This window comes from Pyrus communis, chromosome 14, assembly GCF_963583255.1.
Source record: "Pyrus communis chromosome 14, drPyrComm1.1, whole genome shotgun sequence".
Taxonomy (NCBI): Eukaryota; Viridiplantae; Streptophyta; class Magnoliopsida; order Rosales; family Rosaceae; genus Pyrus; species Pyrus communis.
In genome coordinates, this window is record NC_084816.1 from 25,219,838 (window position 1) to 25,235,701 (window position 15,864).

General features: G+C 38.8%; 2 protein-coding genes across 2 annotated transcripts; one reads left to right on the forward strand and one right to left on the reverse strand.

Annotated features, from left to right (window-relative positions):
* Window positions 1-7,312: 7,312 nt before the first annotated feature.
* Window positions 7,313-12,693, reverse strand: LOC137716377 (BRCT domain-containing protein At4g02110). Its single transcript, XM_068455823.1, has 10 exons — window positions 12,385-12,693; window positions 12,169-12,258; window positions 11,920-12,024; window positions 11,573-11,674; window positions 11,380-11,464; window positions 11,217-11,286; window positions 11,022-11,066; window positions 8,600-10,936; window positions 8,275-8,491; window positions 7,313-8,070 (listed from the first exon to the last, which is right to left on the reverse strand). Exons 1-10 carry the CDS (start codon window positions 12,466-12,468, stop codon window positions 7,495-7,497), a joined length of 3,711 nt encoding a protein of 1,236 aa, XP_068311924.1. The 5' UTR covers window positions 12,469-12,693; the 3' UTR covers window positions 7,313-7,494.
* A 1,597-nt stretch (window positions 12,694-14,290) lies between these two features.
* Window positions 14,291-15,837, forward strand: LOC137716626 (uncharacterized). Its single transcript, XM_068456068.1, has 3 exons — window positions 14,291-14,666; window positions 14,787-15,006; window positions 15,286-15,837. Exons 1-3 carry the CDS (start codon window positions 14,461-14,463, stop codon window positions 15,499-15,501), a joined length of 642 nt encoding a protein of 213 aa, XP_068312169.1. The 5' UTR covers window positions 14,291-14,460; the 3' UTR covers window positions 15,502-15,837.
* The last annotated feature ends 27 nt before the right edge of the window (window positions 15,838-15,864 follow it).

The window sequence follows — 15,864 nt, forward strand, 5'->3', positions numbered from 1 at the left end:
TGTTGTGGCTCATGAACTAGCTCAGTATGCAGTTCGTGCTAATGATTTTAAATCTGGGATTGAAGAGGAGCCTAGTTAACTCTCTCCTCTTGTACTGTCGGTTGATTCCTCATGTTAATGAAAGTCATATTTTCATAAAAAAATGAAATAAAAAATCTATAAACATAACTAAATGTGCAGAAAATTGATGGAAGACTAAACCCTCGAGTAGACAAAACTAAATGCGCAAAAAATTGAATAGAGAATATAAAAAAGAAATCTTAAATTTCACAAAGAGTGTGGGTGTAAAGGTAGTATTGAAAAGTATGTGAAGTGTATTAAGATAAATTTTAATCTAAAAAAACGTGAGGTCTACTAAATATGTGAGGTGTAGTCGACAAAATGTAGGGTGTGTATAAAACAATCCTAGAATTATCTCTAATTGTATTTGTTATTCTTAATTAATTTGTTCCTCCTGAGTCCTGTCCTGAATAATCTATGCATCCGAATTAATTTCCCGTTGGTGGGGTGGGTGGTAGTACTGGAAACTGCAAGGAGGTTAAATTGTATTAAACGCAGGCTAGTGATGCGAGAATTATACGCGCATAAATTAAACCCTCTTTTTGTCAATTGTAGTATATGTATAAGTAGGGATCGTTCTAGACCGGGGATTAGGAGGGATTGTTAACCACTTGGATTTGACTCAAAAACGTAAAAACAAAGTTAAAAACGTTCACAAAGACTCAAAGGACTCAAAACAAGTTCAAAAGACTCAAAACTGCCTAAAAACACTAACTAGGCAGTTTCTGACCTTAAACCCAATGTTGGACGAATTTAAGATTATGGCTTGATTCAAACGTAAAAACACAATATAAAACACTAAACTAGACTCAAAGAATGTAAAACTAAACACTTAAAACATTAAAACAAACCAAAAGACTCAAACATCACCCAAAACACTCAAAACTGCCTTAAAATCACTTTCTGGGCAGTTTTGAGCACTTTGGTGAATTTGGACGAAATTGGGAAATAAAATGAATCAAAACACTTAAAAGCACAAACTAAATTGATTTCTAACTAAATTGGACATTTAAAGTAAAGGGGGATTCAGATTTATACGAAAATTGAAATAACAAAACAAGTTAATAAACTAAACAGATTGTAAAACGAATTTGATGGAATGGAATGAATGGATGACAGAATGGCTAAGGGATTCATCTCCATACATGTTATACTTGCATAATAAAATGATTTCCAATTGCATTTCAATAAACCATGAAACTCAACACCCCGGGTTAACCGTGATGCACTAATTAACCTTCAAATCTTCCTAACGTTATTGAATTGGATGGGTTAGCGCATACAACAATTCAAAACATTCCCCACAAGTCCTCAACATGAATGCATAGAAGAGATACAAGCAAGAATCATTACGCTCTATGAAAATTATAAGTGTTGACGAGGCATTCGTTACTATGGATTGCATGAAACTTATGCCAAGAATTCATTTAACGCGATTGTTTATAAGCAACCTCCACTACTTGTGAATATAAGTTCATAACGATTAGGTGAAACTCACTTATATTCTAGCGTCATATTCATGCATGAAAATTAAGTGTGCACTCTCAATAAACATACATAAATAAGTTATCAATCAAACAGTTAAACGAATTGAATCCACAACTTATGAAACGCAATTAGAAGTATTCAAATCAAAATGCAAGCATAAACATATATTCGAATCACCCCCTAACCAAGGGGGTTTAGTTCCTCATGGTACAAAACAAAGAGAATCAAAGAAACACCTAAACATTCCAACAACTCAAACTTGAATTGTATGAACGTTTAGGCCCTTTTATCTTCCATTCCTCATTCGTACAAAACAAAGAGTATTGACATTAAACCTTGAAATCAAAGAAACACCTAAACATTCCAACAACTCAAACTTGAATTGTATGAACGTTTAGGCACTCTTCTCTTCCTCTTCGTTGTAGCACAAGGTCTAGGGATAGTTTGATGGTGTGAATGGTTTGGGGAGTGGTGGAAATGGAAGAGGAGTGGTGGAAATGGAAGGATGGTGTTTGGATTGTAAGGGAGGGCACGGCACAAGGGTGGTTTGATGTCTACATTCTGAAAATGGAAGAGTTTGTGACTGAAATGTGTATGAATGAGAATGAATGCAATGGATGCTTATTTATAGGTGAAATGGGGGGAACATGACAGCTAGGAGGGAATGTGGCTGCATGTTTGAATGATTAAAGGATGCATGTGGGTTGGAATTGCATGTGCAATGAATATGTGGCTGCATGTGTAAGGGGACAATCTGAAAATGCATGTGAAAGCATGTGTTGGCTGCAATGATGAAATGGATGGGAGTGCATGTGGCTTAATTAATTAAAGGGAGTGCATGTGCAATGTTTTAAAGGATGGAATGCATGTGAATATGATGGAAATCTGATGGGAATGGGAGATGCATGTGCTGATTTATGCATGTGATTTATTTATGAAGGGAATGCATGTGCAATGAAGTGGAATGACAGCTAGGTTGAATATATTTAAAGGGAGTGCATGTGGCTTGGTTGGAATGAATGAAATGCAATTTGAAGTGGGAGATGGAATGGGATGCATGGCAATGATGGTGTTTGTGTGAATGATGGCAGATTGTGTGGATGAATGATTAGGGTCTTGTAAGGGTGGAAATGCATGTGGAGTGCATGGTTGTGTTGGTTGAATTAAAGAATGGGAATGCAATCTGAAATGCATGTGAATTATGTTGGAAAGAAGGGGAAGTCACGGCTATGGGAGAATATGAATGGTTTTAAATGTCCTAAAACTAAAGGGAACAAAGTTTCAACACTTTGGTCTTCAATTAGGTCTTCAATTTCGTCCAACACTTTGGCTCCAAGCATAAGCTATCCATCATTAGCCCAAAAGTGCTCCAAAAGTCTCCAAAATGCATCTTTTTGCTCCTTTAGCCCTTTGGACCTACAAACACACGAAAATAGCTTAAAGTACTAAAATAACTAAAGAAACATAACGTAAATGCACGAGAACAAGCCATTTAAGTCGCATGAATATGCTCCTATCAGCTAGCTAACCAGCTTGGTCGCAAACATACATACATACATACATACATACATACATACATATATATATATATATATATATATATATATAGACACATACTGTTTTTAATATATCCTTTCAAGTTTGGTCCATCCACCATTAATCACTAGTGGTAACCATTATATATAAATATGGTATTTCTTTGTACATTATAAATCTTAGTTGTTATTATATATGATATACAGAAGACAAGGCAAGGAGGGAAGGACAAACATATATATGTAATATGTCATGTGCGCTCTCCAGGCATGATTCACCACAGTCTCTCTCTTTCTTAGAAGATAAGAAAAAGGTGATCGAGGACTGAGGAGGGAGGAGGTTCGATCGGATGGAGCACTGAGAGAGCAGAGCTTGGAAATAGAAATGGAAAAAAAAAAAAATTGGATATATCAGGGTGGAAACTAGAACCAAGCACGTACTAGAACTAGAAGAGAAGGGCTCAGGACTTTAGGAATTCATGTGGTGTTAAATTTTAATACGAGAAGTATTCGCTTGAATATCAGATATTTAAAAAAAAAATTCTCCCTAGTTGTACAATTAGAAGAAGTAAATAAACACGTGATGTTTGAATGTTGGAAACATACGTAAGTTAACATTTAAAAAGGGTTAAGTCGTGGCCAGATATGATGATGTCGTCACTGCAACTAGCTGCCACCCCATCCCATATGAACCTCAGTGCGAATACTTATCATCATATATATCATATTTTCACGTGCTGCCCGAGCCTTCCCTCCCTCGTTACTCGTTTCATCTCATCTCTCTCTCAATTCTCAAGTCTGATCAGCTCAACCGATCCAATCCAAACAAAGACAATACAATATGAATATGAACATGATTATGATGATGGGGGTTAGTTAATTTATTTAATTGGGGTTTAGGGTTTGGTGTGTTTTGGGGAGCTTGTACACTAGTGTAGGCTCTGTAGGTCTTCCCCTTGTCAAAGCACGAAAACACTAATAAACTAATAATATGCAACTTCAAGCACAACATTCCTTTCACATTGTAATCCATCGAGATCTATGCATGTATATAGAGAAGGATAATGTTATTCACACATTCATTTTTATTTTTTATATATTTTTTGTTAATTTTGAGTCATTGATCTTCTTTAATTCATTCGAATAGCCAGAAATTGAGAAAGTGTGTAAAAAGTAAAAATGGATGTTTGGATAGCGTTACCCATAGAGAAATGTTAAGGAGATTTTCTCAAAGTTATACTCTCCATTCAACCTTATAAAATGAGAAATGCGAAGCAAACTCTCTCAAAAGTGGAACTTTGCATGGACTATTTGTCATCTCATATTTTTGACACAATGTTTTATAACATTGACACGGGAATTGACGTTAAACTGTAAAGTGACAGAGAGTCCATAAAGAGTCATACTTTAAGAGAGTCTCCTCAATATTTATTTTATAAAACCTTGCGCAAAAAACATGAAGTGACAGAGACTTCATGAAAAATCTTACTATTCCTTGATTCAGCACTATATTTATAATCTTAATAAATAAAAAACAATTCCTTAATTCAGCACTATATTTATAATCTTAATAAATAAAAAACAATTCCTTGATTCAAGCACTATTTTGCTTTGGACTGGGTTCATTTCAAATGCTCGCTCCGTTTAAAATAAAAGGACAACCATGAAATGAAATGAAATAATATATCCGATGATATATTTGCCTGCCCTCCACACCCCAGTTTCAGTTTCTAACTTCGTAATTGAAACGGACCAACAACAAAACCCAACAGCCCATCATCAATACAACAAAACCCAACGGCCCATCATCAATACTCAATATAAAGTGTATGCAAGTGACAGGGCTTATGGTTAATTCTCACTTTATATTAAACAACAATCGAACATTATCCAGTGAAATTTCACTTTTTATATTAAAAAAACAACAATCAAGCTTTATCTAACTAGTGGAGTCGGCATATGAATCCTACAACGTCATTGCTCAGTTTTGTGCCAAGTCTTTAGTTAGCTCTAAGTACTCAATATATTTTCTTATAGTTTTTTTCAAATTCTTCTTAGGTCTTCTCTACCCCTTTTGCCCTGAGTCTCCAGTTCATAGTGCATCTTCTAACCAGAGCATTTGTAAGTCTCGGTTTATGTGCCCAGACCATCTTAACCGATTTTCTCTATCTTATCTTCAATTGCAGTTACTCTTACTTTACCTCAAATGTCCTTGTTCTTAATTATATCCTTTTGTGTCTGCCCACACATTCAACAAAGCATTCTCATCTCTGCTACGCTCACATTTCTCATGTGTTGCTTTTTGCCCAACATTTCGTGCCATAAAGCATCACTAGCCTTATTGGCAACCCATAAAATTTCCTTTTAGCTTTAGTAGCACACGACAATAGTACAGCACATCTGATGCACTCTTCTACTTCATCCATCTAGCTTGTATTATATGATTGAGATCTCCACCTAATTATCCGTTATTTTGCAAGATAGATCCAAGATAACGAAAACATTCACTCTTTGGTACTTCCTGACCTCTAATCTCCACCCCTATCTCATTTGGACCCTTATTTCCACTAAATTTGCAATCCATATACTTTGTCTTTGACCTACTTAGACAAAGACCTTTAGCTTCCAACACTTCCCGCCAAATTAAGGTGAAGTAAATGTACACCAAGGGATGTCATCTTGAATATGTCATGTTAACTCGTTCATTTCCAACAAAAGGAAAGGTAAAGACTTAAAGTGAGCCTTTGTATAACCCTATGGTTATAGGAAAGCTTTCAGTTTGTCCTGTATGAGTTCTTATTGCAGTTCTTTCTCTATCATACATATCCCTTATTGCTTGGATAGATACTACTCGTACTCAATTGTTCTCTAGAATCCTCCAAAGAATTCATCTTCGAACTCTGTCATACTCTTTTTCCAAATATATAAAGACCATGTGTAAATCCTTTTTCATATCTCTATATTGTTCCATAGATCTTCGTAAAAGATAGATTGCCTCCATTATCGAGCGCCCTAACATGAAACCGAATTGATTCTCTAAGGCCCATGTCTCATGCCTCAATCTCCAGAGCTTTATCGTATGGCTCGTTAACTTAACACCCTTATAGTTCATGCAATTTTGTATATTGCCCTTATTCTTGTTGAAGTGCTAAATGTTTTCTCGCAACTGATTGGGCATTTTCTTCATTTTCAAAATCTTATTTAAAAGGTTTGTGAGCCATGTTATACCCATCTCTCCCAATACTTTCCACACTTCAATCGGTATATCATCGGGACTTATTGCATTTCTTTGCTTCATCTTTTTCAAAGCTACAACCACTTCCTCTTTCCTGATTCAATGGTAAACAAGTAATTTCTACACTCTTTCAATTACTCACCACCCAAAAAAGTACTCATGTCGTGTCCTTCATTGAAAAATATGAAAATAAGCTCTGCATCTGTTTATAACCACGTTCTTCGTAGTTAGAACATTTTTCCATCCTCATCCTTGATATACCTTACTTGGTTCAAGTCTCTTGTCTTCCTTTCCCTTACTCTAGCTAGTTTATAGATATCCAATTCTCCTTCTTTGCTATCTAACAACTTATACATGTCGTCCAAAGCAGCTAGCTTTGCTTCTCTCACAGCGTTTTTTGCTTCCTTCTTTGCTAACTTGTACCTCTTATAGTTTTCATCGGTTATATCCTTGTATAAGGCTTTACAACATTCCTTCTTAGCCTTAATCTTTTCTTGTACCTCCTCCTTCCACCACCAAGATTCCTTTTGATGTGAGGCAAAACCCTTAGACTCTCCTAATACCTCATTTTGCAACTTTTCGGATACTAGCTACGTAATTCCACATTTAACTAGCGTTCCCCTCTACATCCCGAACATATTAGGCGAATACTTTCTCTTTTAAAGTGACTTTTTTCTCCTTTTAGATTTCACCATCAAGTTCTTGGACACTTCAAGGCCTTGTTCTTCCTTTTCTCTCTTTTGATCTGTACATCCATCACCAAGAGACTATATTATAGAATTATTCAAAATTTGCCCACTAATTAACGGGTCATATACGACCCGATTCTACCAATGACCTCGATTTGCCTCATTGTTGTGAGTTGTCCAGATTAAATCCAACGGATTAAAAACGTCGGTATCATTGGCGCACATTTTATGGTCCGCACACGAGAATTTGCGCGAACAGCAATTAGCCATAATGCATGCAAGGTATCTACGCTAGCTACGCCTAATCATGAATCATTCATTAGAATAAGTTTCTAGTTCTACTACTAACTCCACAACTTCATCTACAAAAATCAATTATACAAAGAAAGAAAAAAAAAAAAAAAAAACATAAGTCAGAATAAAAATAGCTCCCTCCAAGATTGGTCAAACAAACAAACGAGCAAAAAAAAAAAAAAAAAAAAAAAATTCATTTGCTGCTCCTACCCTTTTTCCTTTTCTTGGACGACTTGGTGCTGTTTTTGCTCCAACTACAGTTTGGACAAAACCAGTCATCCTTCGGAACACTTTCAAGCGGTGGATTGCAGCACTCGATATGAGTACCAATTCCACACCCAACGCTCCCACTTTCGTTGCCGCATATCAGCATCACCTCCCCTCTCTCCCCAGAACCACACACCACGCAAGGTATGTCACTACCACCACCACAACTAGCATCATCACCATCCCCACCTGTAAACGCTTCCTCCACCACCTCTTCCGCTCTACTCTGCACTCTCTCAAAAGACTTTTCCGCCCACGCATTGGTGTTGTATAACACGTGTCTGTCGAGCGGGTACCCAGGTTTGCACACGTACTCAACCAAGTAATCGGCCACTACGCAGGGTATCTCATGCTTCAACAACTCTTGTACCCACATATCGGCACGCGGCATGCCTGGGCTGACAATGGCATAGTCAATCCCCGACTTAAGGAAGCGGGTATAAGGAGGAGAAGTCGCAAATATTGTTCCGTCACCAGCCTTCATGACACGCTTCAGAGTATCCTGTTCGAAGACAACGAGGGCACATTCTGGTTAACTCTCCAGTTAGCCTTCAATCGATTCCGAGGAATAACGCCCCCCATCAGTATGAAAAAGGAATTTGACTATTTGGGAAAGATATCTAATGTTCTTCAGTAAAAGATAAGGCACAATTTGGATCAGAACAATGTAAAAACAGTGAAATTAAACTTGGAAAATATAACATACCAAAGGTGGTGCAATACATTCGCCATATATGATAACGCGCATTCCATGGAAAGCACCATGGCCTGTTCTCTCTCTCAAGAGCCGCCACTTCCTTGGGGCCTCCAAATTGATTGTACCATCTTCGCTAAGACCATTCTTGTACCATTCATAAGGTTCTTCTTCCAAAAACCTTCCTTCCTTATCACTAGCTTCCAGATAATCACTCTTAAGAATCCACCTGCACTCAACGTAGAATACATTAAAGCATCCATTTGCACTGGAAATTTCAATTAGCTAATCCCAAACATCCTAGGAGAAAGGCACACTAAGGGGATAACATACATACCTTCCAGACGCTGCAGCTGCGAAAAATTTCTCTGTCCTGCCAACTCGATCTGGAGAGATGAAGTGCGTTGCCTGGTAAGACCAGTGATGAGAGTCCCGGCAACATCTTCCTTTCAAACGCTTGATAACTTTTTGAAACTCCTTTCTTTGAAATCGGTGCCCACTCAGAATGAACCTAACAGGTTCAATTTTAACTTTGCTTGAAGCCTTCCCTTCGGGTATTGAAGGATTGTCACTTCTCTCCGCAGATGTTTGAATTATCTTCAACGGAGTTATACCAGATTTAGCTGTTGATTTTTCTGCCTGCTGTTCGGCCTTGCTTACAGTTTGATCTCCACCAACAATTGGCTTGTTCTCCTTCATTTTGGCAGAGTTCTCTAACTTATTTTGGGGCGCACCGTGGCACTTAGATTTGCCCACTAGACCTGCAAGTCTTTTTTCTTTTTTCTTCTCTGTCACCCTAGTGTTATCATTCCGAGTATTTTCCTCAGATGCTACTTTTTTAGGTTTCATAACATCCGTGACAGGATGAACAGTTTTCAGCTTGGTTTTACCCAAAGCATGCTTTTTCCCTTGGTTCTTCTTTCCCTCGACAGCGTCTCCGTCTGCGGCTGGCTCAACCAGCAGAGAAATGTTGTCAGAAACTGACTTTTCTCGTTCGTTTCCTTCTGTACCCAATGAGGCCATTGCATCACGGGGAGTACAGGCATCAGAATGATCCTGTAGGTGCTGCTCCTGTTCTGACTTCTCAACACATTTACTTGTTGCTTGGACCACTATACCCTTAGCTTCGTGAACTACATTCTCTAATTTATGTTCACTTTCTTCCTCTGGAGCCTGAGTTTCATCATCCACAGATTCAATGTTTTTCTCAGCAACATCTGCAGACATGTCAACATCTTTTCCCTCCACCTCGTTTGGGGCCTCAACATTAACATCTGGACAAGGCACATCAAGCTTTGTGGGATTAGGGGATTTCTGATGATCCCCTGCATTATAAAGAACTGCCGTATCATTTAAGGAGGCATCTTTATATAAGTGCACAGACCCCTTTTGGTTAGCAGAAACTAACCTAGGCCTAGAACCCAGAGTCTTCTTGGACTTCACCTTCTGCTTAAGATGTTTTGTTACCAAGTCATTATTTCCCTCTTTAAGCATGTTCAGATCAGCAGGGTCGTTGGAACTGTTATTCATTGACTTTTTGTTACTTGCAGATGAACCCTCAACATCTTGTGGCTGATCTTGCAGTTCCACTGCTTTGCTGACTGCAGCTGTAGGCTTTTCCTCAGCACCATCTACAATACCACGCTTGTTGGATAAGCTAGACTTTCTTGATCTTCGAAGAGTGGTTCGAGGTGATTTCATGTTTGCATTTTCATCTTTCCCCATGTTTGAGATCACAGTAGCAGAGAAGGGGAGATCACATGCCAATGGCTTCTGAATTAAATTAGATAATTTGGCTGGTGAAACACCAGCCATTGAGTTTCCTGCAGCATTCAAATTGCCAGTCTTATCCAGAGAGTGGTCATCATTTGTGACAATATAATGGCTAGTACTGCATGAACCATCAATCAAAGATGTAGGCTTTACTTTTGGAGATTTATTACTTGGTGAAGGACTATGCATACTGCCTGATTTTGCACCTGGACTCGTCTTCTGTGATTTGGAGCTAGCATAAGAGAGATCCATCACCCTTTTCCGAGGCAATATACCACTTGACTCTTCTCCATTCTGTAAATGAATTCCTTTTAAAGGGACTTCAACACAATTGGGGTCAAATTTGTCATTTGCTTGATCTTTCAAAGTGGCACTTGATTTGCAAATAGGTACTTTAGAAGACACACTACCACCGCTTGATTTATCGCCCGTGTATAGTGGAACTGTTGGCATCCATAAGGTTTGCCTTGAGTAGCTTAATTTCCCAGCAGAGTGCGAAGCCCTTCCAGCAGAACCACAATTAGATATGAAATCATCTCTCACCTTAGGGTCAGGGGTTAGGTGATGTTGATCATTTAGGTCACAGCCACTAGCATCCCTCAACTCGCATGCATCCTGACAGCTTAATCCCTTGGAAACATAAGAATTAGAAAAGCTTGAGGTTTGATCCAATTTATTCTCATTCCGAGGAATTGATAAGTTGCCGATGGCATTATCAAAAATCAAGGGAACCTTAGGCACCTCTCCTGATATAGGAAATCTAGACGTTGCTGGTGAGCCAGATTTTATATTGTGAGGACTCTTATACATGCTTCTCACCCCAGATTGCTTCCCAAATGTGTTTTCAGCCTCATCTTCTGAATCTCTAGCCTCAGCCTCCATCATCTCCAGTTCATAGCCACTGTTGAGAATGTGAGAGATCAGCATATAAATGTGCAGGTCTAAGGAGAAAAAATTGTTCAAAAATTCACACACAACCAACTCACCTAATGTTGTAATTATCTTCTGGAAGAAGTTGCCAATCCCTTAAGCTGAAGCATGTAAAAAGGAGCTTAGATGGAAACAAATAAACAATTCATAGTGGTGGAAAATCTCTTTTCTTTGGTTGAAACAATCTGAATAGATGCCAAATGATATCAGAATTTTTAAAACATAAGAGAGTGAACAAAACATGAACTTACCAATCTTCCAACCAACGATGGTTGACAAGCTTCATCTTTGGGATTTTCTTGGCAAGTTCGTACTTCTCCCCTAATGATATAAAAACCATATGTATCATAACTTTCATTATAAAAGTACAGAGTTAAAGAAGAATGCATAACAGAGAATAGATAAAATGTGTACCCTCAAATTTGTAGCATACGAGATGAGTGACTTTGTTTGCCACCAAGGGCTTAGAAAACCGAGCACCCATTAACCCAACCATTGTCTGATAAAGAAAAAAGAAACAAATCATGAAACAGGCACTCATGAAACAAATCTCCAGTCTCCAGTAGGGCCTATATCTGAAGCATTGCAAAAAAGTAGAAATGCGTACCATAATGTCATCTCTATCTTGTCGTTGATATCCAGTCAAGCATACAATTAGTCTCTTGGCACCCGGAATACCATTCAAATCTCTAAGAGGTCTGTATATAATCTGTGCAAAAGGCTACTATTAATAAGGAACAGTATTTACAGTCTCATAGGTGCTTTAAACTATGGCAGCTAGAGTTTGCATTTCAATAAACGTGGTTCGTTTATCATGTATTAATTAAATGAATAAATGGCAAACTTCACTGGGAATGAGGACACGTTTAAGAAGCCAGATCCCAAAACAAAAGAAAGGATCAAAACTGGAAAATGATAAGACAAGTAAGATTGAGAGAGGGGAAAAAAACTCACCGAAGTGGGATCAATGGGGAGTCCGACGTCAAAACTATGATGAACCCATAAAGCGGTGACAAGAGTCTTGGCGTCATTTCGAGCAGCAACACATACGGGATCATCCTACACAATGTACAAAATTGCAAATAATACACCATTCTATTTCAATAATTCTACGATAATCACAGAAAACAAGACATAGCATGAACTTATTGAAGCGTCAAAATTGAACCTTGGAGAAGCAATTAGAAGAAAAAAGCGACTTACATACACAATTTTATCCACAATGACGTGGGTGCAATTGGGGGAATAGTGGGCAACATCCTCTCCGCCGCAATCTACAAGCTTAGATCGAACCTGCGCGATTCATCAATTAACACAAAACTAAGCAAGGCTACCACATCATAGTATCATACACATGGAAATTTCAGATATTTGTAATTCCCAAGACTGAAGAGACAAAGGGAAGGGAGGAAGGAGGACCTGGTGCTCGTCAAAGGGATCGAATCCCAAAAGAAGGAAACGGACGCCTACAAACGTCTTGGCCGGTGAACTTCCCTCCGTCATTGAAATTTGAATCCTTTCAACTCTCTCGCTCTCTCTGGTCCTCTCTCAGCAGTTAAATACCTAAACCCAACACAAGATTCATCCAGAAATAAAAGCTAAAGAGAAAAAGGAAGAAGGTGCGATTCAAGGGGTGAGGTTGTAAAACTAACAGATAGTGCTCCGCCTCCGCGCCTTCTGCAATCTCATCTCATCCGGTTGCTGAATGCCTAAAACTTGTGGAGGAAGACTGAGAGGCCGACTCACTGTTTGGGGGAAAAAATGACAATTATTAATAATTATTATTTTTTATAATTGGTAAAAGGGAGGGAATTTTGTTTCATTTTTTGATTTTGGGTGCAGTGGCGGGAGGTCTAAATGGTGCGAGTGCGCCACGTGGAACAGTGGCACCACATATCTTGAACGCGCGTCGCCCGCAAGAGCAACTCCACCGTGTGGAGTAGCCCGATGGACCGGCTCCAGAACAAGGGGCAATAGTCTCAGCAATCATGTCCAGCCCATGCGGGCGATTGTGTTGGAGAGAACCAGGTGACGCCAGGCTGACATCAGGATCACGTCAATCATAATATAAAATTAATAAAAATTTAAAATATTAATAAAAAAATTTTAAAAAATGTAAAACCCGGCAGGTTTCAAACTCAAAGGCTCTCGCCGAAGTTCATCGTCGAGGTTGATGATACACTCACATACAAATGGCAGAGACTAAACCCAAGGGTTTCAACTCGAAACACATAAAAAACCAGTGAATAACTCAAGCAATTGAAGTAGGGCAATAACCTCACCTGGGTTTGAGCAATGGAAGCTTGAAGCTCTTGGCTTCAATGGTGGATCACCCAAATGGTGCTCTGATGATGCATGCAAGGATATATCCGAGTTCCTTTCATCCAGGGGATTGAGATTTCAGAGTTTGTTAGTTTGATTTACTTTGGTTTCGAAGAAGAGGAAGGATGAGAGCTCTCGGAGTTGTAGAAAGAGAATGAGAGGGTCGAGAGATTAAAGAGAGATAGAGGTTTCAAAAATGAGGGGAAATGGTTGAGTCGGTAAAGAGAGAGAGAGAGAGAGAGAGAGGGCTAGGTGAGGGAACCGGTCAAAGTAAAATAAATTCCACAAGTAATTATTTTATAAAATAAAAAATACTAATATTTTATTACCTATTGTCATGACTATTCAGTGTAGGGATGGAGATGCAAAAGATAGTTACTGTTCATTAAGACATTTATTGTTCATTGAAGGCTATTCAATAGTGACTTGCCCTAGGGGGCCTTTGCAACGGTGAAGTTGCTCTAAGAGTGTCTCCAGCCGACTGGTTAGAAGAAATTTTTTTACTAGTGTAACGAGAAATGTAGTGTCACCCAGTATTACGGTCTGTTAGCATTCCTCCTTATTTGTAGGTGAGAGTTTTAGGTTTGAATTTCGTGAGTGGCAAATTCGATACCAAATTAGGTTGTCCATTATGTGGTTTAGTCAACCCTCTCTTCTCTTAGTTATATCATTGCACTAAAAAAAAACAAAAAATGTAGCGAAAAACAAAAAACAGCAAATCTACTCACTGTATGGCTCGGTAAATAAGCGAAATAAACAATTACTCGCTAGATTTAACAAAAAGAAAAGAGAAATGACACGCTTGTTATAATTCAAATATTGTATTTGTAAAGTAGGCTTCCAATTAGCTTGTAATACTTTTATACACTAGTCTTTAGCTATAAATTAACAAATTTACATATTGTTGCTGGAGAAGTTCCAAACCTCCCAGAGACTAGAGTCGTTAACACATAGAAAATGGGCCTCTGGCTAAATGCTTAGCTTTAGGTGAATCACCAACTTTTCGATCAGATCAGATTGGTGAATCCAACGGTCAGGAATAAAACTAGAAAGAAGCAAAGCAACTACCGTTCGCCATTTCCAGTCTCCAGAGGAAAACAAAATAGTGAGAGAAAGAAAGTAGGTAAAGCTTCAAGCTTCAAGCTTCATTTCTTCAATCGCTTGCGAATTGCGATGGCTTGGTTGACTCGATTTCTGGCAGCCGTGGCTTTCTTGGCCATCGGAGTGATATTCTCCCCGGAGACCTTTGGGTCGAAATCGGACGGGCTGAAATCGCCCACCCTCTCCACCTACCTAAAGCTGGCACATCTGCTCTGTTTCTCCACCGTTTTCGGCGCCGCTCTCTGGGTCACCTTCATAGGCGGCATCATCATGTTCAAGTATTCATTTTTTATCTTATCTTGAATTTCCATTTTTGTCGGTAATTTTGTATTTTGCTCAACGGAGAAGAATAACAAAAATTGGTTGATTGGTTGATTGATTGATGAATTGGAAAATAGGAATCTTCCGCGGCATCAGTTCGGGAATCTTCAGAGCAAGATGTTTCCGGCGTACTTCACGATGGTGGGGATATGCCTTGCAGTATCAGCTGGGTCGTTTGGGTATTTACATCCGTGGAGCTCTTCCTCTGTTGCCGACAAGTACCAGCTCGGCTTTTTGCTCTCTTCCTTTGCTTTCAATCTCACCAATCTCTTCGTCTTCACTCCCATGACCATCGAGGTAATTGCTAGTTGCTAATTGCTGTACATTTCATTTCATAACTTGGAAATACAGTTTAGTGCTTGTTTACTGACTTGCAATACTGTCTGTGTGTCTGTCTGTCTGCGGATTAGGTAGATAAAATGTATCCCAACTCCGTCTGTGTGTTTATTTGGTTAAGTAGCTATCACTCACAGCGAATTTCGTTTATTTGGCCCATAACATGCGCATGTCATCACTGTCTATCATGGTGCTGCGTAACTCAAATGTAATTGTGGTTGTGGTGGCTGACGGGTGCAGATGATGAAGCAAAGGCATAAGGTGGAGAGGGAGCAGAACATTGGGGAAGAAGTTGGATGGTCAAAGAATGTGCAAGTTGCAAAGGTAAACCCAAAACTGGCAGCCATGAATAAGAAGTTTGGTATGATTCACGGACTATCGTCTCTTGCCAACATCTTCGCATTTGGCTGCCTTGCTATGCACTCGTGGTACTTGGCTGGTAAGCTTGATCTCTAAGAAAATAAAACCCCAACTTCCCCTTTTCTATGGGGGCTTTCTTCTCGTTCTCGGTTTCAAAAAACAACACACTTATGACTCTGAATGAATTGAATTGACTCAAAAGTTCTATATGTACGAGGAATGTAATGTTGGAAGCATTGTGCTGTTGTGCCGTTGACCATCGGAGAAGTGAGTTTCTATTCAAGATGATATGTACTTGCTTCTTGTTTTGGTAGGCAATTGTTGAGTCCGTTCCACTCATTCAAAGACATTATATGGCTATCGAAAATTTGTTCTTGCCACCAATAGCATCTTTTAGTGACGAATAAAAATGGCTTTGTAATATTTCGTTAATGCGCATTCAAACTATCTTGCCAAGAG